General features: G+C 42.8%; 1 protein-coding gene across 1 annotated transcript; it reads left to right on the top strand.

The window, feature by feature from the left end:
• The first annotated feature begins 717 nt into the window (after positions 1 to 717).
• On the top strand, positions 718 to 20,829 carry rhag (Rh associated glycoprotein). The gene is made up of 10 exons (XM_084313937.1): positions 718 to 996; positions 9,976 to 10,159; positions 12,702 to 12,852; positions 13,717 to 13,864; positions 15,719 to 15,885; positions 16,008 to 16,145; positions 18,293 to 18,414; positions 18,534 to 18,604; positions 18,719 to 18,792; positions 18,940 to 20,829. Exons 1-10 carry the CDS (start codon positions 828 to 830, stop codon positions 19,012 to 19,014), a joined length of 1,299 nt encoding a protein of 432 aa, XP_084170063.1. The 5' UTR covers positions 718 to 827; the 3' UTR covers positions 19,015 to 20,829.
• Positions 20,830 to 26,807: the final 5,978 nt, after the last annotated feature.

The following is a 26,807-nucleotide window of genomic DNA, read 5'->3' as shown; positions in this document are numbered from 1 at the left end:
CGGATGAAAGGATCTCCAGAGAATCAAAGGACAGACAGACAGACAGACAGACAGACAGACAGACAGACAGACAGACAGACAGACAGACAGACAGACAGACAGACAGACAGACAGACAGACAGACAGACAGACAGACAGACAGACAGACAGACAGACAGACAGACAGACAGAAGACAGACAGACAGACAGACAGACAGACAGACAGACAGACAGACAGACAGACAGACAGACAGACAGACAGACAGACAGACAGACAGACAGACAGACAGACAGACAGACAGACAGATAGACAGACAGACAGACAGACCAGCAGACAGAGACTCCTTACATTTTAGTTACTGTAGATGCTAAAAGAAAAAGGGAAAAAATAGTAAAATGATGGCAATCATGGTCCTCATTCCAAAATAATCGAACACGAGTCCACCTTTAACATGTCAACAAATATTGGTCTGACAGTGACAAATGAGTTGGGGAAAAAGCTCATTAAGCACTTCTCTCATGTCTACTACTGGTATGGTGTCATTACTGTGTGTTTTGTCAATGTTTTGCCCCCACTCTTTAAAACAGAGTAACCTCCCTCCAGAGAGGAAACCCATCCCAATGGGTAAAGTGCAGGAGGGGGTGTGACCAGCCTGGCCCCTCTGTGCTGTCCTGCCATTGGTCCCCGCGAAACCTGCACCAATTTAAAACCAGACACGAATTTCGTCCCTCACGTCACACACTACCACAAGCCCCCGGACGATAGATAGGGGAGGGAGTCCTTGAGAGAGAGAGAGAGAGAGAGAGGGAGAGAGAGAGAGAGAGAGAGAGATAGCGTTAGTCTAAGGATGCCTGAATACACCACCAACATGAGGTGGAAGTTTCCCATCTTGGCCCTGACTCTGGAGATTATCACCATCATCCTGTTTGCTGTGTTTGCGGACTACGACGATGGCAAGGGTCATGGACATGTCCCCTCCAACAGCTCCCACGAGGACCCTATGGCCCTCTACCCCAGTAAGTGGATCTGTGTTGCTCAATAGGTGGATTGTGGTTTGGGGGTTCAATTTCTGGAGTTGACTGGGGGTGATTGGGAGAACAGTTTTGTGGACACTGTATTAGAGCTCAGGGTATTTTCTTTTCTGGAATATAGGCCCATTTTCCAGTTCAGAATCAAACTTTGTGTGCGTGTGTGTGTGTGTGTGTACATGTGTGTGCGTGCATGTGTGTGTGTGTATGCAAAAAATCTTTACATTTCCCGGGTAAATATCAACTCAGCTCTCCCAGATTATTTGAATAACGCATGCATTCTGGATTCCTGGAGATGGCTTTTTGCATTCACAGGACATGTGTTTTTCTTTGAAACCCCATCTAGAGAGAATCCAAGAGGGGGTCATGGGTTCAGCATTTGATGTTTGTCATGTCACGCCATGTTACCCCGCACACTCACCCGTGTGCCTAAGAATACCCAGCCTGGGAAGAGAGAGTCACGTGTTCTGTCAAAATGTTGGGACAGTGACAGTGTGTGGGAGAATCACCTCACCTACATGCTGTTCACCACGTAGCGTTCAGAGATCAATCGTCAATATTCTCGAGGGCATGTGGCGTGTTTGAGAGGTTCTCTTGTGGAACGTTTGGGTATATTTTGGGGAGCGTTCTTGGGTTTTTATCTTGTGTCCAGTTGGACTTGTGTCCATAAACAAATCGCTGACTTACAGTGTGGACATTTGCTAGGGGCAAGGGGCGAGGCAGGTGTGACCCTTAGAGATTAGCTCCAGTGCTCACATTTAAGGCTGAGTACATCTGATGTAGCAGAGTTACTAACGTCATAACTTTAATATCATATCCAAAGGTGCTTTAAGTTTTTATTTATTATTATTATTATTATTATTATTTAATTTGTTTACATAAGTGTTAAGTAGCTCTGAATTCCAACAGCCATCACTGATATAGAGTGTTTGGTCAGTAACATGGATCTCCCAGTCCCTCTGCTCTGCAGTAAATAGAAAATAAATTCCCACTTTATTATCCAATCAGGAGAGAGAACTCCACAAAGTGGGTCATGGGTAGCAGGAAAAACTACTTGCTCGAAAACATTCTCTTTTTCCACCTAAACATTTCACAAAAATATGTTTCTGACAACATTTTAGTCGAGAAATAGCATATGCACTTCTGCTGTATCTTAATTCATATCTGCAACGCCAACTGTGGCAGGACGTTAGCCAAAATGCAGCTATCACTTACAGCACCTTTAACCACATTTAGGTTTACAATTTAACGTTGGGCCATTTCAAAAGAAGAGTACATTTCGTTAATATTCTCGGGGTAATCCCCATCTCTCTCTCTCTCTCTCCCAATTTCCAAACTGTCCTAAAAAAAGAAAGAAAAATAAAGCACATAAAAATGCCCTACATTTTTTTTTACTTAAAATAATTAAAAAAAAAATATGAACTATTCCCAAGTGCTTCCAACAAAATGTACAACTTGACATGAGCTTGATGTGCATCTAACACTGTACTATTTGAATTGAGTTACATAAACAGAGGCTTATGTAAGTGAATCTAAACATCCACTTGTGAATAATCTCGGGGGAGAAAAGAGACGCACTATTGCGTGTAGAGTGATGTTCTACGTTTACAAGCCAAATACCAGACGTCTGCAATTAGGCTTCAAGGGAAAGGGAAATATATAGAGGAATGTGGGGGGGGGGGGGCTTTATCAGCATGGATCAGATCAGTACTGTCAAATGGACCAAAAGTTGGAGACTCAGGCTTAATGAAACATTGAATGAAAGAAAAATAAATGTTCTTGACACAAGTTCTTTCACAGCCTTAAAATATCAAAGTCAGGCAATTAAGTTGTTCTATTTAAGCTTTGGCTTTGAAAAAGATAAAGTAAAAAATCAAATGAAAACAAGCCAAAGCTCAAAAATGAACAACAAAATTGCCTGGCTTTGATATTTTAAGGCTGTGAAACAACTGTCAAGGATTTTTTGTATTTTTTTGCTTTAACAAAATACCTTCCAACTATGTTGGTAGTGTGTGGATTTAGAAGATAAAAGTGTCCCCTAAATGTTGTGTAGTGTTGCGCCAGTTCATTTGATTGCTTAACTCTTCTTCTGAGGTGAAGCGAGGTCCACGGGGATTCCCTCTCCCTGGCTCACTCGCACCTACAGAGGATTACCCAACATTACCTAACATTTCGGCACAGGGCCAGACGGTAGTTCCAAAAGTAGCTCCTCTCCACCAAAGCTGCAGTCCTTGCTTGTGGCTATCTACTAGGTTACTGGTATGAAAATATGAAGGAGTTATTCAAGTAGGGCCCCGACCGAGAGAGAGGGGGGGGGGGGGGGGGTTGTAAGGTATGCAGGCTGTGGACAATTCATCTTCTTTTAAGCCACAGTATTAGTAGTCCTCGGTATTACCTTTTAACCCTTTCACTGCCACATGGTAAAGGGTTAACCCTTTCACAACCACACTACAGAATGTTAACCCTTTCACTACCACACTACATAATGTTAACCCTTGTGTGGTAGTGAAAGGTTAACCTTCTGTAGTGTGGTAGTGAAAGGTTAACCTTCTGTAGTGTGGTAGTGAAAGGGTTAACAGATCGATTACACTTAAAACACACAGACATGTAGAGGCGAAGCCGTCTTCCATTTTAATACGATTTAATATGCCAGCATTGATCCTATCCGCGTGTGTAGTCACACAGCGTCTTGGTATTAAGGTTAAGATTCACAAGCATTTTCAGCCACTTGTCAACCGAAAACCTCATGTTGTGGTGTTTTCTTTTGTTCATCTACTCATTCATCAAGAACTGGGGCCAATATCCTGAAATATCACACAACAATATCTAAATATGAATAGTCCTATTGTGGCCTCAATGGAGGTAACCTATTTAGATGAAGGTGTTTGCATAACTATTTATATTTGAACTGAATATTTTCATAATCACATTAATAATCAGAGTACTGGGGTGCAAGAGCAAGGGATACACTCATTAGGGGATGTTTTTAACAAACAGGGTTTTTGTAGTTATGGAGAAATATGCAAAAAAAATTATCTCACCAAGTCCACATGGCTTTTTTACATACAGTTACGGCTATGTTTGAAGTCTCACGGTGTTCCATTAGACATACCAATTGAACACCACAGATACCACAAATTCTTCTATGAAAGAGAGACATCGAGAGGTTTTGTTTCAGATTTTTATCATCAATTACTAACGTCCTCGTATGAAACCCTCCAACTAGACTCTGTCTGGAGGAGGGATATACCAGACCTGGAAAGTGACTTTGATTGGCAAGAAGCCTGGGCAAATGTCCGACTTACATCAAGGAACCCGGACCATCAACAAATCAATCTTAACTATATTCACAGGACATACTTGACTCCTATAAGACTGAACAGAATGGGTCTTAAACAAGACTCCAAATGCTCCCAATGTACAAATGGGGAGGAAGGGACATTTATGCACATGTACTGGGACTGCCCACCAGTTAAGATATTCTGGAAAGATGTGACCCAACAATTATCAAAACTCTTATCTTGGAATATACCTGTACACCCCTCTGTATTACTACTGAATGATGTTTTTGAGTTTGCAGTACATCCACAGCTAAAGAGATTGGTTTTATCGGGTATCACAGTAGCTAAAAAGCTGATCGCAGCACGCTGGTTTCAACCGGAAAAAATGCCGGAAAGTTTGGTTTCTTACATATCTCGATGTGATTTATCAAGAAATATCTACAGCAAGAATTCTGGGTCTCAATGAATCCAAAATGACAATGTGGTTAGAAGTGGTGGAGAGAATAAAAACTAGCTTATAATGGTAGTGTCTGGTTAGGAGCGAGGGATAATGGAGGTACTATCCAAAGAGGGGTCCGGGGGGGCGGGGGGGGTTCGAGCTGGAGCATATGTGTGTAGGTTTTTAGATAACAGGTATTAGGGGTATATCCTGTATAAGACATTGGTATAAATGGTAATTTCGTTGGATATACACTGTGTATTAATGCTTGTGTATCTTATCGTGTGTTGTCATGTTTGTTTATATGTGTGTTTAAAAAATAATAAAAAAAATTAAATACAAAAAACAGAGTACTGGGGTGCATTATGTAAATGTAGCCCATGACGACGATGATGATGATCAACTTCAACTTCAAATTACTTTATTTTCCTTTCGGAACTTCATTTGTGCAGTGGTTGAAAGACAAACATACAGTCACAATACATAGACACTCACCACTATATATATAAAAAAAAATGTTAAAACTACAATAAAAAGACCACTATATAAAAAAACACCAACTACATTAAAACTACAGTACTTAAAGCATGATATATTAAAAACCATGTGGAGCAGTTATATGTATATAAATAATAAATAATAGTAGTACAGGTACATAGTATGTGTCCATCAGGTGGAAGGGGGAGTCTATTTTAAGTAGTCCAAAGTCCTTGGGGGGGGGGGGGGCAGTCCGGCCTCCACCAGACCTAGGTGTTCAGCAGTCTGATGGAGGTTGGCACGAAGCTACCTAAGCCCCTTTTGTTCAGTGATGAAGCTCTGTATCGACGGCCTGAGGGCATTAGTTTGTAATGGGTGTGAAGGGTGTGTGTGTTATCTACAACTATTTGGGAGATGATGATGATGATGATGATGATGATGATGATGATGATGATGATGATGATGATGATGATGATGATGATGACGACTAAACAGGAACTACTTCAGATCTGTAAATATCTTTAGAGCCAGGGGCCCCACATTTATTTCTGAGGGCCCCACGACTTTGCCCTTCTCTGATGGGCGGTCGGGTCGGTCTGTAACAGATCAATAGTATGGGCCAGAGTGACTACCGGTATCATTGTGGAGATGTATTTTATCCCAGGAGATTTCATTATGATTATATATTTGTTTATAATGCATAATGCTAGATTAGTTTATTGTGCACTGTACTGCCATGTGGGTTTTACTTTTCAAGAGAGATATGTAGCATTTAAGAGCATTATTACTATCATAATACCTTTTTCATTACTCAATACTTAGTGATATTCAAGTCAGAACAGTGATCTTACTTATTCATAATCAGCGTGAACTGTGGGCCTGCATCTGGCTGCTTCAATGTCAGGTTCCATTCTAGTCACAGGCAGTTGAGTTTTCAGCAATTTCATGCATGAAAAGCTCTGGTCACGGATATCAGTGTCGCCGAAAAGGGCGGACATCTTCACTGCGTGCTTCTTGATGTTTGGACAAGTGTCTTTGAGAGGGCGGCATGAAATTCAATTAGACCGTTCGGCTGGGATCCGTCTGTCAGAACATCACAGTTAACTCTGCCAACTCAAACTGATAAGGAAGCCTTTGACCATTTCAACAACAAAGGGGTTGTGGAAAAGACAGATTCACTTGGTGTGGATATGTACGTTCACAAGACCGCACATCAAACACTGGGGCTTCCAGTGCTTCTTGGAGGGTGTCTTATGCGTGGGTGTGTGAAGGAGGGGGGGCAGAGGGGGGTTCTTCGAGGGAAATAGGAATATGGTTAATAGCTGAGGAAATGTTTATTTAATAAGCAAACAAATATTTATCAAAATGTATTATCAAAATTGAGAAAATGTTTAATTTAAATCTAAATTAAATCTTACAATTTGTTATCATATGATATGATAACACATTTTAAGATTTAATTTAGATTTTCTAAATGTGTTTGTGGCATTGTTCAGAGGGGCGGGCTGCAGTTTGGGGAGCCCGCTGAAGAGTTGACAACCTTCCTGTTTAGTCTGTCTCTCTATCACAGCTTTGTGTTTAGGGCGGGGTCCAGATGACTTGGTTCTGTCATGGTACATGGGACATTTAGCATCATAGGCATTTATCATTCCTCATATCCGCTTATGTAATATACACATGCAGCTGCCGTGAGAGGCGCTCGCACAGAGACCCAAGCTATGGACTGACCACATGCAGGGCCCGAAGGAGGCTAAGATGGAACAAACGTTCTTCCTCCTCCATTAGCTGAGTGTGTGATGATGAGTGAGCTTCTATGCAGGTAAAGCTACAATACTGTATGCACATCAACATCATCCAAAGCGCTTTACAACTTATGCCTCACTAACTCAATATTCACCCGTTCACACATTCACACACCCAACAGCGGAGGTGCCGACCAGCTCACCGGGAGCAGTTAGGGGGTTCGGTGTCTTGCTCAAGGACACTTCGACATGCTGCCGGGAGGAGCCAGAATCAAACCGGGAATCTGATTACCAGACGACCGCTCTACCTCCGGAAAAATCACAATCACAATTATTTGACAATATTGAGATCAGGATTATTTAATAAAATAAAACATGACCTGCTTCAAAGGCTTGACCCGACTTAAAAACACGACCAAAGACATGACCTGGCTAAAAGTCGATTATCTTGTTTTCATAATCGTTGGAAGCCAAAATCATAACTGAAAATAAAAAGTGATTCATTGCCCAGCCCTGCTAGGAACTCGGGAAATGAGACCCATTGTCTTCCCCTCTGTGCGCACAGCCGCACCTTGATGCTCTTAGCAGATGAGGCCCCGTCATAGTGAGACTAATGGTCTATGCTGAATTGAGAGGCACATTTCCTGTTGTCAGATATTATGTGATGAAGAGCCAGGGCTGAAATAGTTTTAGAAGTGTCCAGGGATGATGAAGTGGTGGTTAAGAACCCGACCCCCCCACGACAAGTATCCCTGCCAGGCCTATAGGATCAAATCCTGCTAGGACCTTCTCTCCTGTGTCTCCCCTACTCTCTCTCCCTCTCAGCCTTCCAACTGTCTCAAGAAAGACTAAATATTAAGGAGGGTGGACTGCCCGCACTCCATTTAACAAATAGATGTTCGATGAGTTACGATTCTTCCTTGAGGTTCGGAGGAATCCAGCGAGAGAACCCATTCCTAACCTAAGTCTCGCCACACAGACAGCTTTAGACCTGATCACTGGCTCTTCTCCTCCCGATATCCACTTCAGGGTGGCACTGTATTTATGAATCGTTTCATCGCAGAATGTATAGTAAAAACACTAAGCCTTCACGGTGAGACTAAAGACGTCCAGCTGACTATAACCCTGAACACATTCAGAGGAAACTCTCTGTCTGTCGTGCTAACAACTGAATCTAATGGTGAGGAATGTGTTAAATGTGTCTTCCTCCTGGGCCGCTCTAATAGGTTTAGACTTGATTTAGATCATGTGGAGTGAATAGTAGACAGACATGCAGTAGTCCACAGTCCCGGGGTATTTTCCCAGAATCCCATTCAGAGAGTAATTGGATTGCTTTGCGCTTTGACCAGGATAGATTTACAATACAGCCTCTCATACAATAATTAGTCAATGGATAATCTGACCTACAAAATTCAAAAGTATGCGAGGAATTTGGTCTACTTTCCACAGTGAAATCGGAGGCATTGTGTGATAGCACAGTGCGGGAAATCTGACCCGAGCGTCGCATTGTGTCTTATAGAGAGGCGGAGTAGTCCCTCCCCTTCCGCTGGACCACCATGGGACCCTATTTCGGGAAAGGAATATGAACGGTAGTCAACGGCGAAGGGACAAATAAAAAAAAGTTTCCCGTTTGAATTGTGCCATGAACATCACGCTTGTCAATTTAGAAGTGTAATCGTTGCCTAGCTAACTTTATGTTATAGCATCAAAAGCTATCAATAATGTTTGCTAACGTTAGCTAACCTGCGAATCAATCAACTTTCTTGACTTGCAGAATTATCTTTTAAATTGACAAACATCGTGCGTTTAATTCACGGCACAACTCAAACGGGATTAAAAAGACGCTTCGACTCTCGCCATAGAGACGGCCGTACATATTTCTTCAAAAAAAGGTTAGCGGAACGGGGAGGGGCTTCGCCTCTCTATAACAAGAGCACGCCTCTGCTCATCATCAACGCCGTCCGCCACACCCACCATCCTCAGGGCGGTGGTGTAATTGTTTGCCAATTGTATAGCCAAAAACACAGCAAGTGCCGACATATCTAACCCCCCTTGTCCTTCCGTCTCCAGTGTTCCAGGATGTATCTAACCCCCCTTGTCCTTCCGTCTCCAGTGTTCCAGGATGTATCTAACCTCCCTTGTCCTTCCGTCTCCAGTGTTCCAGGATGTATCTAACCCCCCTTGTCCTTCCGTCTCCAGTGTTCCAGGATGTATCTAACCCCCCTTGTCCTTCCGTCTCCAGTGTTCCAGGATGTATCTAACCCCCCTTGTCCTTCCGTCTCCAGTGTTCCAGGATGTATCTAACCCCCCTTGTCCTTCCGTCTCCAGTGTTCCAGGATGTATCTAACCCCCCTTGTCCTTCCGTCTCCAGTGTTCCAGGATGTATCTAACCTCCCTTGTCCTTCCGTCTCCAGTGTTCCAGGATGTATCTAACCCCCCTTGTCCTTCCGTCTCCAGTGTTCCAGGATGTATCTAACCCCCCTTGTCCTTCCGTCTCCAGTGTTCCAGGATGTATCTAACCCCCCTTGTCCTTCCGTCTCCAGTGTTCCAGGATGTATCTAACCCCCCTTGTCCTTCCGTCTCCAGTGTTCCAGGATGTATCTAACCCCCCTTGTCCTTCCGTCTCCAGTGTTCCAGGATGTATCTAACCCCCCTTGTCCTTCCGTCTCCAGTGTTCCAGGATGTATCTAACCCCCTTGTCCTTCCGTCTCCAGTGTTCCAGGATGTATCTAACCTCCCTTGTCCTCCCTTGTCCTCTATCTCCAGTGTTCCAGGATGTATCTAACCTCCCTTGTCCTCTGTCTCCAGTGTTCCAGGATGTATCTAACCCCCTTGTCCTTCCGTCTCCAGTGTTCCAGGATGTATCTAACCTCCCTTTTTCCTCCCTTGTCCTCTGTCTCCAGTGTTCCAGGATGTATCTAACCTCCCTTGTCCTGTCTCCAGTATTCCAGGATGTATCTAACCTCCCTTGTCCTCTGTCTCCAGTGTTCCAGGATGTATCTAACCTCCCTTGTCCTTCCGTCTCCAGTGTTCCAGGACGTCCACGTGATGATCTTCATTGGCTTCGGGTTCCTGATGACCTTCCTGAAGAGATATGGCTTCAGCAGTGTGGGCCTCAACCTGCTCCTGGCCGCCTTCGGCCTGCAGTGGGGTCTTCTCATGCAGGGCTTCTGGCACATGACCGATGGCAAGATCAAAATTGACATCTTGAGGTAGTTCCCACACACTGTACAAAATGAAGCCTGTGGATAAAGAACCATGTGTCTTTACTCTTTAACATAATAAAAAGTCTATGAAACGTTACTTGCATACAGTATTCACAGTCAGTCCAAATTATTTGATGTGGGTATGTGATACTTCACTGGAAAGTACCCAAATACACCCTGTTTCAACTTACACTCAACTTATACAGTACTCTTTAGACACTGACGAATATTGGACATGTAAAAAACTAAAAACATCACTTATCTTAAAAGAACACGCTAACATTATGGGAAATGTGCTCACCATCTTCTCCAGAGTCAAGAAGATGGATACTAATTTCCTCTCTGTGCGTTCAGTAGAAAGCTATCCGGCTGGATATGAACCAGCTAGCCTAGCTGTTGGTCAAAAACACCTCTCCCTGAGTTTTAAGCTGGTCCATACCCACTTCCATTCATTTGTGGTAAACTAGGCTAGCTTGCAGCCCAGACAGCCTTCTACTGAATGCACAGAGAGAAAATTGGTATCTATCTTCTTGTCTGACTCTGGAGAAGACGGTAAGTGCACTCAATTTATACCCAACTACTGCTTTCACTGTCTACAACTGCCCTACACTGTAATCATAGTAATCATAACTACCTACCTCAGGGCCGGCCCCAGGCATAGGCAAAATAGGCGGGGGCCTAGGGCGCCATCAAATGGCCAAGGGGCACTTGGCACCTCAAAAAAAATGGTTTGCTCACCGGCATGACACGCCACTTTGGCGACCTCTAGCGGCTCGGGTGTGCATATTCTTTAATACAATATATATATATCGAATTAAAGCCCTATTTGTTGCCTGACGATTGCTGTTTCAGGTGACAAAATCAGCGGTCCGTTCAGCGGTTCTCGGTTACATGCCGATATGTGAAGCGTGCGCCGAAGTAGACGGCATACTTTTAATTTTTTCAAATACCACTCCCGACTCCCGAGCCTCTACCTCCGTCAATCATTTGGCGATCTCTAGAATTATTGGACAGGGTTGTAACGAATGAATGTGGCTTTCCAATAGTACCCCACGTGGGAATGAGCGACTCAGGGATCTAGGTGAAAAGTCACAAGCGAGTTTTTCTACAACTCAAGTTCAGACCTATGTTACTCTATTTCATTAGCACTAAAAGTGAATTTTCTTTATTGTATCAGAAACTTCAGAATGTCATCTTTCAAAAGAGACCAGGCTCATGCTGTACAACTTAATCAATGCAGGACTAAATTATTGGAAAAATTGCCACCAATTACTGAGAGCACACGAGAGGAATCCAGAACATACTAAACACATGAAATCATGGAAGGAGTTAAGTCAAACTATCGATAGGGTTGAGATGAGACTGATCGACACAGAAAGGAAGAGATGGCGTGAGGTGTTAACCAGGTTGGTCACCATCATTCAGTCATTAGCTGAGAGAAACTTGAGCCTTAGGGGAACATCTAATATGCTCAACAAACCAGACAATGGCAACTTCCTTAAACAGGTGCAGCTGATGGCTGTTTCAGCGGCCGCGCGCAAGGGGCGCTTTTCAGAATCTCGCCTAGAGCTGCTGAAATGCTAGGGCCGGCCCTGACCTACCTCATACTATCTACCCTATAACTCTCTCTCTCTCTCTCTCTCTCTCTCTCTCTCTCTCTCTCTCTCTCTCTCTCTCTCTCTCTCTCTCTATATATATATATATATATATATATATATATATATATATATATATAGGGCTGTCCGTTTATCGCGTTAATTCGATTAATTTATTACACCGCAAATTATAGCGTTATGAAAATTAAGTAAAAATTAATTACAAAAAAAGATATATATATATATATATATTTTTTTTTTATACTATTTTTTTTGTATCTCATTCATTCCATAGGAATGTAGAATACACATTTACAGACTTTTTCTTTTAATATGTCCATTTGCATGTTCTTGGTATCTGATTCTATAGGGACATCTATGAATCTCAGTCCCAGTGTCAGCAATACTGTATGAATGAAGAATGGATTGCACAGTGCAAGTTGCACCCTTACTTACAATTCATTATGAATTGAAAATGGGGGACCCTGATGTAAACAAGACAAAAGTCTTTCTCTGGTCTGCATCCCAATTGTGTGTATTGAGCCGTACTGTATTGTACCCATTCTGCAATCTTTTCATTCAATCAATCAATCTGCGCGGTGATTGATTGAATGAAATTTTTATTTTGAGTAAATTGTAATGAACCAAATGAGAATATCAATACATTAGACTAGACTAGACAAATATCAAGATGTATCCATCAGTGGACCAATTGCATGCTTTTGCAGAGGACAAGAAGCCTTCTGTTGACTCCTTCAGACATTAAGCACCCCCACAGCCCAAATGGAATGATAAAAAAAAAATATATATATATTATACTTTTTTTTTCTTAGTCGACTATCGGCTCATTTCGGCCAATCATAGTCGACTATCTAAATCCTTAGTCGGGGACAGCCCTAGTACTGTGTAAGTAACTTTTCCTTCATTCGTCCTGTGTTCTTCCCTCACAAAAGCATGATTAATGCAGACTTCAGCACGGCCACGGTGCTGATCTCCTTTGGGGCCGTTCTGGGCAAAACCAGCCCGGTCCAGCTCCTCATCATGACCATACTAGAGATCACCATCTTCTCCATCAACGAGCATCTGGTGGCCTATGTCTTCAAGGTGAATAATACAACATACATATGACACATATCACACATGAAATATAAAAAACACAAGTTACAACTCAACGGCTCTACATTTAAGTCACATGCATTTCACCCGTGAAATGTTTTAATATTTTTCACATTTCTGACATTTATTTGCAACACTTCACCTGGAATTTACCTGGAATTTACCTAACTCCGCGTAACGTTCACATATCACATGATTTTAGCTCACATAAAGGTATAGCGATCACATGTGATGATTGATTGATTGATTGATTGAATTGATTGATTGATTGAAAAGTTTATTAACAGATTGCAGAATGGGTACAGTACAGCTCAATACATACAATTGTTAAGAGGATGCAGACCTGAGAAAGACTTTCGTCTTGTTTCCATCAGGGTCCCCCATTTTCAATTCATCATATGACACACACGACATACAGATAGAAAGTACTGCTACATCTATACATTTATGACGTACCAGATTTTCAAATACAGTACTGTTTGTGATACTAAAAAAATCCAGAAAAAGAGTGTATATACATTTGACATAGAAACTGTGCATTGGGGGAGGTTGGGTAGGTGGGGTGGGGCTGTACATTGGAGGTGGGGGGGGGGGGGGGTTGGGTAGGGGGGGGCACTGTACATTGGAATACTGACATACATTTGACATAGACATGATATGCGACAGCAACGTAATACCATGAAAATCACACCTGCAAAAACCACGTGGGAACGCGTGGAATTGTGTAAATCACATGCAAAGTGTTTTATAATATGTGTAAACACGTGGCTAATCACTCATTCAATTCTCTAAACTGTAATATGGAACAGAAATTAATTGATATAATGACCCCCTCCCTTCCTCACCCCACAGGCTAATGACGTCGGAGCCTCCATGATCATCCACGCCTTTGGCGCCTACTTCGGACTGGCAGTGGCCCGGGTGCTTTACCGACCGGGTCTAAGAAACGGGCACGAGAACGACGGATCCGTTTACCACTCTGATCTGTTCGCCATGATCGGTAGGGGGGCATGTTCATCCTATGAACCTTCCGACAGTGACACACCCATGCGATACGTGTGTCGCTTCCGCCACCTAGTGGATTCAAATAATCTCACAGCACAGCATACACACGGTGCATTGAGTCATCATGATGGTAACCCTGTCAGTCACTGCACTGCACTGCACGCTGCAAAAAGAAGAAAAAAAAGAACCTGACGTCATTGAAGTCTAAAAAAAAATATTATAAATTATAATAATCATAATAACAATAATAATAAATACAAAAAACATTTATTACGACATGAATCAACATTAATCGTATCTAAGACAGTTATTTTACAATTATACAGGGGTGAATTGTTATACATTAGATTTAGTGAAGTGCTTTGCTTATGCTTAAAGTTCCCAGAGCTTGTTCTAATTTTGGAAAAACTGCCTTCTCTTTTAGTGCTCCATACTCTTGGAACACCCTTCAATGCACTTTAAAGTGTGATATTCTTCCAACCTTTGGACAATTTAAAGCTTTGATTAATAACCATTGCACTTTTGTAATTGTTTTTAGTCTGCTTTTCCCGTTTCCTGTTTTTATCTTATTCTATCTTGTTTTTATCGTGCTGTGGTTACTTGCTTTTATCTTTGTGTTATTTTATCTATCGCTTTTAATCGTATATACTCAACGTCACTGTATGAAGGGAAACCCAAGGAAACTGTAAAAGAAGGAATGGTCATCACGTCAGAATACCAGTGTTCTATGCTCTGCTTGGTGCCAGACATTGGTGTCAGTTATATTGAAGCCTATGGGAGATGCATGGATAAGCTACATATACAATTAAGGAAATATACAGCACCCTATCAATCTTTAGCTAGTTAATAATGCAAAAAATTGCTGATTCTGAAATCCGTGGTTATACGTTTTTTTTAGGGCTGTCAGTTTATCGCGTTAATTAGATTAATTAATTACACAGCAAATTATCGCGTTATGAAAATTAACTCAAAATTAATTACATTTTTTTTTTTTATATATATTTTTTTTTATATAATTTTTTTTTATATATTTTTTTTTTATCTCATTCATTCCATAAGAATGTAGAATACACATTTACAGACTTTTTTTTTAATATGGTCCATTTGCATGTTCTTGGTATCTGATTCTAGGGACATCTATGAATCTCAGGGAATGTATTCCCAGTGTCAGCAATACTGTGGGCTAGATCCACAAAGAATGGATTGCACGGTGCAAGGTGCACCCTTACTTACAATTCATTATGAATTGAAAATGGGGGACCCTGATGTAAACAAGACGAAAATCTTTCTCTGGTCTGCATCCCCTTAACAATTGTGTGTATTGAGCCGTACTGTATTGTACCCATTCTGCAATCTGTTAATAACATTTTCATTCAATTAATCAATCTGCGCGATTAAACAGAATCTTTTGTAGATACAGTACTGAATTCTGCCATCTGGACACATGCAATTTGAAATATGATTATAGAATATAGAATATCAGGCATAAAATGGTTATGCGATTAAAATGCGATTAATTAGATGAATTAATTACAAGTCCTGTAATTAATTAGATTAATTTTTTTAATCGCCTGACAGCACTAGTTTTTTTATAACCTGTTTAAATGACCGGTCATAAACAAGGAGATGGCTGATCCCATTCAACTCAATGTCGGCCGACCTGAACGTTTCCACACTTTCCACACCCCAATGTGTGCATTCACGCGCTACACAGTGACGTGATGATGACCCTTACTTTTCTTTTATAGTTTCCTTGGGGAAACCTCAGTGTCCCTCAAGTTAGTTAACGTTTGTAAAGGTTAAATGAACAAGTGAATTAACATTTCTTCATTGCTCTCTTCTTCTACAGGAACCGTCTTCCTGTGGATGTTCTGGCCCAGTTTCAACTCTGCCATCGCCGAAACCGGCTACCCTCAGCTGACGGCCGTGATCAACACCTACTTGTCTCTGGCTACCTGTGTGCTTTCTGCCTACGCCATCTCCAGCCTGGTGGAGCGCAAGGGCAAGCTGGATATGGTGAGATAACGTGCTGCTGAGGTTCAATGTACGCAGAAGATTCTTGTTTCCGAGATGCAAAGCCTTAGTTTTGATTTCGATTCAAATGCACACCGTTGCCGCGCTTCCGCACATGCTTACAGGTTCACATCCAGAACGCCACCCTGGCAGGCGGTGTTGCCGTGGGAACCTGCGCCGACATGAACATCGGGCCGTTTGGCGCCATGCTGATTGGATTGGTGGCCGGCATCATCTCAACCCTGGGCTTCAAGTACCTAAGTGTGAGTAGAAGGTCAAACGAAGGACACAAAATTAACAGCATCATGAAAGTATGTTGTGTGTGAGATGGTGTATGCAAGTGTGAAACTGGGGTATCAGCAAGAGCAGGAGGGATCTACTAAGAGCGTGTTGAGTATATTCTTGAAGGCAGTCAGTGAGGTAAGAGCTGTAAGTTTAAGGGTGTCTTGAATAGCGTTCCAGTTATAAGCTGTGAAAGGAGTTTTGGCCGAAGGTGGTCTTGGATCTTGGGATGTTTAGTTTGATGAGCTTGCTTGATCTTGTGCCGTAAGTGCTATGAGAAAGGTGGAGCAGGGAGGAAAGATAAGGTGGGGTCTTGCCCAGGATTTGCTTGTAAATGGAGTGGAATCAATGTTGGAGTCGGCGGGTGTGGAGGGAGGGCCAGTCAACCAGTTTGTAAAGGTCACAGTGATGTGTATTAAAAGGTGCATTGGTGGCAAAGCGGATTGGCAGAATGGTGAAGAGTATCCAGTTTGTGTAGAGCCGTCTTTGAAGCCATTTTATAGATAACATCACCATAGTCCAGGATGGGCAGGACATCATTTACAGTCATCTTTACAAGGGTGAGTTTTGCAGAGCGTGTGAAGGAAGCTTTGTTACGGAAGAGAAATGCCAGTCTGGCTTTCACTTTAGACTGAAGATTGTTAATGTGAACGGAGAAAGAAAGGGAAGACTCCAGCCAAAGCCCTAGATATTTGTAGGACTTGACAAACTCCAGTTTGGTGTCATCAGCGCTAAATTATCTTGGGGGGCTGGGGGGTTTCTTTTTGCGATCGAATAAGATGCATTTGGTCTTTTTAGTGTTAAGCCGAAGGTGGAGGTTATGAAAGGACTGCTCGAAGGAAGTGAGACTGTCTTGAAGAGTGGAGGCCGCTGAATGGAGAGAAGGGCCAGAAGCATACTTTATGGTGTAATCAGCATAAAGGTGGATCCGAGAGCTGCCTGCAGCCTTCACCACATCATTAATATAAATGGAGAACAGGGTAGGACCCAAGATTGAGCCCTGGGGCACCCCTTTAGTGATGGCAAGTGGCTCAGACAGGATATTCTGTCTTGACCTGTTGGATCCGGTTAGTAAGGTAGCTCGCAAACCAGTTTCAGCAGGTGGGGGATAAACCAATGCTGGAGGGCCTACCCAGAAGGGTCTTGTGGTCAACTGAATCGAATGCCTTGGCTATAAAGTCTATAAAGCTGGCAACGCAAACCTGCCTGTTGTCCAGGTCAGTGATGATGTCGTCAAGGACCTTAAAGGAAAACTCCAACATTTTGGGAAATTAGCTTATTTAACATCTTCCCTGGAGTTAGATAAGAAGATACATACCTTTTTTGTCTCTCTGCATGCATTAGGCTTAGGGAACGCCTGCACCGTTAGCGTAGCTTAGCTTCATCACTGGAAGTGGGTCAGACCTTTACCCTGAAGTTCCCTACAGTCCCCTACAGGCACGAAATACACTCCAAATGCAACTCCAAAACATTCCTGTAAAAATTTTGTGACCTGTGTATTTACCACATGGAGAAATCAAAAATAATTGAATTAGACATTTACGTTTTCTAAGCAAATATACTCGAAACAATTTTTTGCCGAACCACTCCTCTCTGGGCTCAGTGATTTCACGTCACCAGTGCTACTTTCTAACGTCGAGGTCAGTGTTTGTTTACATTTTCTGGCTGTGATGCATCCATGGCCAGAACGGAACCCAGATTTAAGATCAGACAGAATATGATTTGTGTTGAGGAAATTATTCAGTTGCTTAAGGACCAGCTTCTCAAGAACTTTAGCCAAGCACGGCAAGATGGAAATAGGCCGGTAGCAGTTGGGGTCAGAGCTAGAGCCGCCCTTGAAGAGGGGGACGATTAGAGCTGATTTCCAGTCAAAGGGGAAGAGAGTTGAATGGACAGGTTGAATACTTTTGTGATAGGGTCAGCTAAAAGATGACACTTTAAGAAACTTTGGATCCAGCCCATCAAAGCCAGCCAACTTATTTGGATCCAGTCTGGAAAGTTCATCCCAAACCTCAGAAATTGAGAACGGATTGAAGGAAAAGCCATTGGTAATGGGAGGGGATAATAATAATCCGTTGGTCGAAATAAGACACATGCCCCCCCCCCCCCCCCCCTCCTTTCATTATAGCCCATCCTGGCATCCAACCTGGGCATCCAGGATACCTGTGGCGTCCACAATCTGCACGGCATGCCCGGTATCCTGGGAGGTCTGGCTGGCATCGTGGCCGTCGCACTGGGGAAGAAGGATGGGTAAGGGTGACACACATAAACATCTATATGTTCATATGACACACCACTATCCAAGGAATATGGAATCATCGTAGATGTTCGCTCACATAAAGTCCTGAACACCTGTGTCCTTCCTCTAGTAACGCGTTCATGCAAGCTGCCGCCCTGGCCTCCTCCCTCGGGTTCGCGTTGGTTGGAGGCGCCATTACTGGTAGGTGGAAAAAGGAAAATTTGGTAATATCGGGTCGTACATTGGCTAATTTGTTAGAAAACGTTTTAAAAATGGTATTGACTGAATGATTCACGTTTTTTCTTTTCCTTCAAGGTTTGTTAATGTGCCTTCCGATTTGGTCGCAGCCTCCAGACCAGAACTGCTTCGATGACTCTATTTACTGGGAGGTAGGCATAGGAAACACAGTGTGTCGTGTCACGTTATATCTAAAACATACAGTATCCTGTCCCGATAATTGTGTGTCATTGAAATTGTGGTTCTGATATTGTATTATTTGCCCATGTTCTCAAATTATTTGGTGCATCTTCTTCCAGGTACCAGAGGAAGAGGAGGAGAACGAAGAGAGCCTGGCTCACGCAGACCATTCCAAGAATAAAGCAGAGGTTTAAAGATCTGCCCCTCCTCCTCCGACTGACTTTACCCATGATTCCCTGAGCAAGAGATGAAAAGTGAAGAATCGTTAACCGGCTAAAATGATAACGACTTGCGTTAGTCTGTCAGTTACATTCTTCCAATTTTTCAGTCGTAACCTTGAGTGACAGAAATACAGGGATTTGCAAGAGCCACTGACAAAACAATGAACTGAGAAATTTAGTTTTCACAGTTTTGTGGATAAGGACACCAATATTTAAACATCTTTTCTTCAACTACACTGATCAGGGATTTTCTTTTTTGTGTTGCACTTCCATGTGTGACTAAGTTTGTTCTGTATTCATTAGCGTAGTATAGCTTACTTTTTTTTTCGAAAATGGCTAGAAAAGGTAAACGATGATCTGAAATACATTTGATTGAGATCAAAACAACAATGCAATTTTCTCCCAAGTGAGAGATATTTGAGACAAAGTTCTCCAACATTGCACGCCTCTCCATTGACCTGATGAGGGACAAAGCATAGCAAAATTAGGACAGGAGTGATGTGCCAAAGGTTGCATTATTGACTAAACCAATCTTTTAGAAATGTGAAAGGAGAAATTACTACTTTCAGGGATTTTTTTATTTTGTACAGCAAATGAGGCTATATTTTCAGTGATTTGCAAGTAAGCAGGTGTTGCCTTATTGCTGACACCAAATCACATCAAAGAGCCATTTTCTTTTTACATTATGTGACTATCAAAAGTGTAACAGCATGTTTTAGGTGACTATTATATTGTATATTTCCTTTATACATTTAAAATGTTTTGTATTGTCATACCTACAAGTGACACAGATATGTGTTGAGCCTAATTTCACATGGAATCAAAAGCTATAGCTTTGGCCAGTTAAGTCAGGCTACCTCACTGCACCCAGATCTGTGAGGTTGGCAGTGGCTTGGTTCAACATAAACCCAAACTGGATAACAACATATCCTGGTATAATGCTGCATAATGAAGACTTACAAATTCAGTACAATGGAATATTGTTAGAACTGTTGTTATTGTAAAAATTATGATGAAAGCCCTATGATCTTTGTCCCCCTGGATATCAACCAAATCAAATAATTTCAGATAGCCAATCTGCTTCCCTGATGAGATTACATACTCTACTCGGGGTTACCCTGATTGCCCATCAATGTCTGTCAGTTGTCAGTAGTGGGAAAGGATATCAGCTAGCTAGTCAAACAAGCAAGTAATGAACTTTAAAGCTTTTCCTGACGGACTAAACATCATTGTACTGATTCTTTAAGTATTTCATCTTCTAATGAAAGCAGACTGAGGATGGTGTGGGTTATATTCAGAACCAGGCACCTGCCATTCGATTGGGTGCCACTGATTCAATACGTTTTGTCTGTATTCTACTTGTAGTGTAATCCCATATGTACAGTTAGGTTTTTAGATAAATGGACATAGTCAGTTTTCTTTTTGAATGCCTGCACCCTAAACGGAGAGCAATTGGTACTGACCGTTGCCTATGCTTATCTCAGACGTCTAATTTAAGCTATTTGCGTAGTATTGAGGTCAAATCTAACATTTTTCAAATGTTTTACCTGCTGTGGGACATCCATGGCATGTTAAACATCACACCATAGTCAACGGTGGGAGGGCAGGATGGAACTGATTACAAATACGTAGATATAGATTGATAGTGTTTTAATAATAGATGTCTGATGCCCAGAACAACAGCAAAGCATCAATCATTTGTTTTGCTTTTCTTTATTCAGATGAATGTGTTCTTTGTTTGTACAATATACTACTAATACTGTCATTCATAAATATGGTTTTATACAACATCTGTGCTCCTCTATGTATTTATTTCCTATGATAAATCAAGTGTTATGGAATAACCTATGATATCTCAATACTTTCATTAACCTCACTCAGGAGCCTATCTTAAATGTGATCTTTTTCAAATGGCTCTTGTACTCCCTTTGAATCAAAGTTTTGAAAAAGGTTATTCCTATGCTAGAAATACTAAATTAAGAGAGACTTGGTCCACACTTGAGCACATTAGATTAGATTCAAATGTATTGTCATTATACAGCACAAGTACAGTACAATGAAAAGAAGTTTGTCATCCAACCAGAGTGCAAATGTAGCAGTAAAGTGCAACAGCAATATACAATGTACAGGTGGTTAAACTGGGTCCAAAATATACAAATTAGTACTACTGAGTGTAGTGCTATACAGATGTATGTACAGAGTTGTATTGTATAAATAGAGACACTACTACTACTGGCCAGCAGCCTATGTACAGAGTACAGATATAGAGTACAGATATAGATATAGTAAATTTTTTTTTTTTTGATCAAATTTTTTATTATTATTCACATGAAACAAGACAACACATTAACCACAATCACAGTACATAGAACTTCACAAGAAAATAACAAAAACAATAATAATAATACAGACTAACAATTATACAGACAAGAGAAAAGAAAACAGAGTTCAACCTTCTAAATTTTAATTCCAAGGGGTACTATCTAATAAATGGTCTTTCCCAGTGTTCAGCCCCGATTCCCGGCCGTGTGACCCTATATTAATAAAACGTACATCTCCAATCCACCACAAGGACCATTTTTTGAGAACACGACCCGAAAACAGAGCAATGAACCTTCATGAAAAAACAAAAACCTGTAGAGGTGTTCCATAGACTCACAGAGACCGTGTAAAAGTGGCCAAACAGTGAAGAAATAGTTAAATAGCTGATCCCCCCATTATATCCCCAGCTAAACTCAAGATGACAAGACAAAAGACAAGACAGACAAAACATTTCCTCCTCCCCCTCCCAAGAGACCGCCGGACTCACCCGAACACGCACCTCAACCCCGCTCAGCCGCACACTGCGGTCTTTACCTTCTCAGCTGCTGCGAACCATAGGTCAATTCCAGCCTGCCCCACCCCAATCACCCGGGCTGTGGATATCTCAAGATAAATCACATCCAATAGAGTTAGGGACCAGTTAATCATTGTAAGCTTCTCAGGCTCCTTCCATCTCATTGCTATTAGCTTCTTCGCTGCTGTGACGCCCGCTAGGACAACCCTTTTCAGTTGTACGGACGCGGGTAGTGTCGTTATATCGTTCAGGAGTAGCGTAACAGCTGTGAATGGGATAGTTAAGCCACACAGATCTGAAAGTTTGTCCGTTATTGACCTCCAGAAGCGGGCCACTGGTGGGCAATCCCAATACATATGCATATAAGTGCCAGTGGCCTTTTGAGAGCACAAAGTGCACCGAGAGTCGGTTATCAGTCCCATAGCATATAGCTTCCTAGGTGTAAGATAGGTCCTATGAATATAATTAAAATTAATTTGCTGGTGATTGGGGTTGCGGGAAGATAATGCCACATTTGCCCAAACATCATCCCAGTCAAACTCGGGGTCCAACTCCGGGATATCCACACGCCAGATTGTATCCAATGATAAATTTTTATACATGGATTGAATTAAGAGCGTATAAAAGTCAGAGACAAACCCTCTGGATGTCGTTCTGTCCACTATGAGCCTGAGGAAGGGGTGTGGGTGCAAGGCTTGAGCCCACGGTACGCCATGCGCCCTCAGTGCTGACCTTAGTTGAAGGTAAAGAAAGAAGGACTCGCCGGGAAGATCATAAAATTCTCTTAAGTCCTGAAACGCACGGAGGCCGTTCTTATCATAAATATCCTCCAGAGTATGCACTCCCCTCCTTTGCCATTGAGGAATATTAACCGGCTTGTGTCCAACAAGTAATTGCTGGTTATTAAAAATTGGAGAGTCCAGGTGCCAAGGGCATTTAACCCCACACGACCTCTGTACATTACGCCACGTTTGGATCACGTGAGTTATGATCGGTCCATACCTCAGCCGGCATTTCGAAATAGAGACAGTGGAGTACACTACATCCTGCAATCTTAGCGGAGATACCGCCGCCGCTTCTAAGGAGCGCCACGATACAGCCTCTACAGGGTCTAGCCAGCACATCAGAGGTCTCAGTGAAAAGGACCAGAAATAAAGTTTAAAATCAGGGATTGCGAGGCCCCCATCTTGTTTTCTACGTTGAGTAGTAGCCCTTTTGATTCTCGGGTGTTTGTTATTCCAGATAAACTTAGATACCATCGATTGTACCTTGCGCCAGTGGTCTATTGGAGGGGGCAGGGGGAGCATTGAGCTAATAAAATTTATCCTAGGCAGGATGTTCATTTTGATTATGGAAGCCCGGGCTTGTAAGGAGTTAGGAAGGGACGACCACCTGTCTAGATCCTGGCGTATTTTATCATAATGTAGCAGGGTGGATTATCCCTGCTTCGTGGGAACGGTTGCTGGCAGTCAGGAGGTAGCTGGACACAGCAGAACTCTGTCTGGCTGCACCCTCGTCTTTGGGCCTGGGGCGTCGACTGGAGGCTGGTAGTGTGAGTGGATGGGGCCCGGGATTTACCAACCTGGTCTGGTACTCTGGTCTTCCTTCCCTGTCGCAGGGCGGTCAGCAGTACTCCCCAACACGCTCCCACTCCTCCCAGTCGCTCCTTAGACCCTCCCACACCTCGTGACTGAATTGTAATCAAATACTCTGAGTCCCCCCCGCAAGCAGTACCCTCCCTCAATAGAAACCTAGAAACCTTACAATGAAAAGGGGAGTTGGGTAAGAAGGGGTTAACCATATATATACGTTACCCACACCAAAAGAGTTAATGCAGGGCACAGGAATGGACACGCACACAGAACCCCATTCAAGTCTTTATGTTAATTGTACTGTTCAGTTACAATTATTTAATACTAGTGGCCAATTGGGCTGAAGTCCTACTATAGCCCCTGCTGTTCAACTCAATACCTCATAAACACGTATATTATGCACCCACCTCTGGGTTACTATCAGGGATAATATACTTCACTGTGTTTGACTCATCACCCACGTCTGGGTCTTCACCCTGTATAATACCTCAACAGGCTTTAATTATACGTCCAGAATAATACCTCAAAAGGCTTTAATTATAATGCACCAGGTCTGTAACTTCCCCCCTAGGGAAGGGTTAATTGAATGGGAAAATATTAATACACACACATTGTATCACGCTCAAAGAAAAGGAAATAAAACCAAAAGTGTGGGCCCACAATTACCAAAACAAAAGCCCTATGCTAATGCCGGCATGTAATGTAATGTTTGGGGTCTGCAGTTAGCAACGTTAACTTCACCCGCAGGCCGCTCCACACTGTGTAAGGTGCAATAGATCCTGGGCGCCGAAGCCCTAATGTTTACTCTACCAAAATGGCGGCCGCGCCGCTCCACCACCGTCCTGGTGGCAAGATGGCGTCGAACACTCGCGTCGCAGGTGCTAGCAGGCGGAGCTATAGCAGAGAGGCAGTGCTGGCTGAGCTGGTGCTGGGCGAACTCTGCTGGTGGTAAAGAACTCCCCGTGTCCTGCAGGCAGCCTGGAGCAGGTGTGCTGCTGCTCTCCGGTGCAGACAGCTGTTGACGCCCGGGCAGACTGCTTGGATGTCCCGTACGTCTCTGGCACGCAGACTATACCGTCACTGTAACTAGGTATAACACGAGCAATGCTACTGTGATCCTTAGCCGCACGCTACCTATACCGCTCACTGTAACTAGGTATAACTCGACTCTTAGTGCCTGACTCTGCACTTAATGTTCATAATATCATAACACTGGTACTGCTAGGATATCGTATCCACTAGCCAGTACTTCCTATCACCCGTCACTGTTCCACGGGGCACTCCGGCATAAAGTCAGCAACGGGGCTATCCAGAGCCCCCCCGTTAGACGTGACTTCTCGTTGTCAAGTTCACTGCCGAAGAGAACGACTTCCGCTCGCCTCCTCCCTTTATCATCTCTCAGCTCTCTCCGCCACTCTCTGCCTGCTACTGCCCCCTGCTGGTCCCGCCTGCCAGTCACAAGGGGAGACGCACTGTAAAATATGAATCAATACTGTCATTTATGATCCGCATTCACATGCTCTTTGGACGGGGACTTTTGTGTCATTGTTCGTGTGAATCAATGACACTAGTTAGAATGTCTTTGTGTACAAAAAGGGATATAAACACAGTCAGCAGTTCTGAATAATATACCATATTTTCCAGACTGCTACAATAAGTACCCGTGAAGTTGTACTTAGTAGTTTGGTTCAGCGTGGGGAATATCTCTATGCCCAAGTATTTAAAATGTTCTACTATGGGGATATCAGCTGGTAGTCGTACCGCCTTGGCCAGATCATTAAGAGGTAGGCAGGCTGATTTGTTCCAGTTAATCTTAAAGCCTGACAATTTACCAAAGTCGTCGATTATCCTCAATAATTTTGTGGCCGACCGGGAGGGGTCGTCCATGAAAATCAGCAGGTCATCCGCATAGAGAGCAATTTTGTGTGGAGTATTGTTGACCATTATGGGGACGATGTCCTCCGATTGCCTAATAAATTGGGCCAAAGGTTCGAGGGAAAGCGCGAACAGTCCCGGGCTCAGAGGGCAACCCTGTCTAGAAGATCTGGAGACTGGAAAGAGTGTGGAACAGTTTTTGCCTGTCAGTATCATCGCAGACGGCGAGGCATACAGGACTTTAATCATATGAATAAAACTCTTTCCAAGACCCATGACCTCAAGTACCTTCCACAGGTATGACCACTCAAGTCTGTCAAACGCCTTCATGGCATCCAAAGACAGAACTGTGGATGGAGTTGTATTGTCTTTACTGTTATCGATTACATGCAACAGCCTCCTAAGATTATCTGCAGCCAGACGCCCCGGGATAAAACCAGTTTGATCGCAGTGTACCAATACGGACATAAATCTCTGCAGGCGACGGGCCAGCATCTTTGGCAAACACCTTTAAATCGGCCCCGAGAAGACTCAAGGGTCTATAGCTACCACAATCATTGGGATCTTTGTCCTTCTTGAGAAGTAAAGAAATCAACGCCATATTGACATCTCTTGAGAACTCCCCTTGTTTGATAGCGTAATTGATCATATCGAGCATCAATGGACCCAGTTGGTCCCAGAAAGCTAAATACACTTCGGGTGGAATACCATCCCAGCCTGGTGCCTTACCCCTCTGCATTTCAACAATCGTCTCCCTCAATTCTACGAGAGTAATCGGTCTCCTCAGTTCCTTGGCCTCTTCCTCAGAAATGTGGGGTATCTCAAGCCCGCCAATGAACGATTCAAATTTAGAGTCATCAAGATTACCCTCTGAGCTATATAACTGTGAGTAAAACTCTTTAAAAGTGTCATTGATCTTTTTCGAATCAGTAGTGACTGCACCCTGGCTCGTCCTAATCGAGGGGATATCCGAGAAATGATCATTTGAGCGTATTTTCATTGCCAATAGATGGCTAGGTCTGGAGCCGTGAAAATAGTAATTTTGTCTTGTCCTATGTATCAAGAACTCAGACTGTTGTTTAAGTATGGAGTTTATTTCTTTTTTGACTATCTTACGTTGTGTGTTTAGTCGTTCATTATAGTTAGTTTGCAAGGATGCGTATAGGTCCGCATATAATGATTCCAGTCCTTCTAGCTTTTTTGACCGGGATTTTCGCAAATTGGAGGCAAATAGTGTGACATGACCCCTGATAAATCCTTTCAATGCGTTCCACAGGACCCTAGGGTCTTCTACTGTGCCAACGTTGATCTGCAAAAATTCAGCTAGTTTACTCCTGAACTCAGAACAGAAGTCATCGTTCTTTAGCAAGGTCGAATTAAAACGCCATCTGGGAGCTCTTGCGGAGAGCCTGCCAAAGGTTGCCGTAAGGAAAATCCCCTTGTGGTCTGAGAGAGCCAAGGGA

Source organism: Notolepis coatsorum (assembly GCF_963971535.1).
Source record: "Notolepis coatsorum genome assembly, chromosome: 5".
NCBI lineage: Eukaryota > Metazoa > Chordata > Actinopteri > Aulopiformes > Paralepididae > Notolepis > Notolepis coatsorum.
The sequence above is the reverse complement of the archived record's forward strand: the minus strand, read 5'-3'. Positions and strand labels throughout refer to the sequence as shown.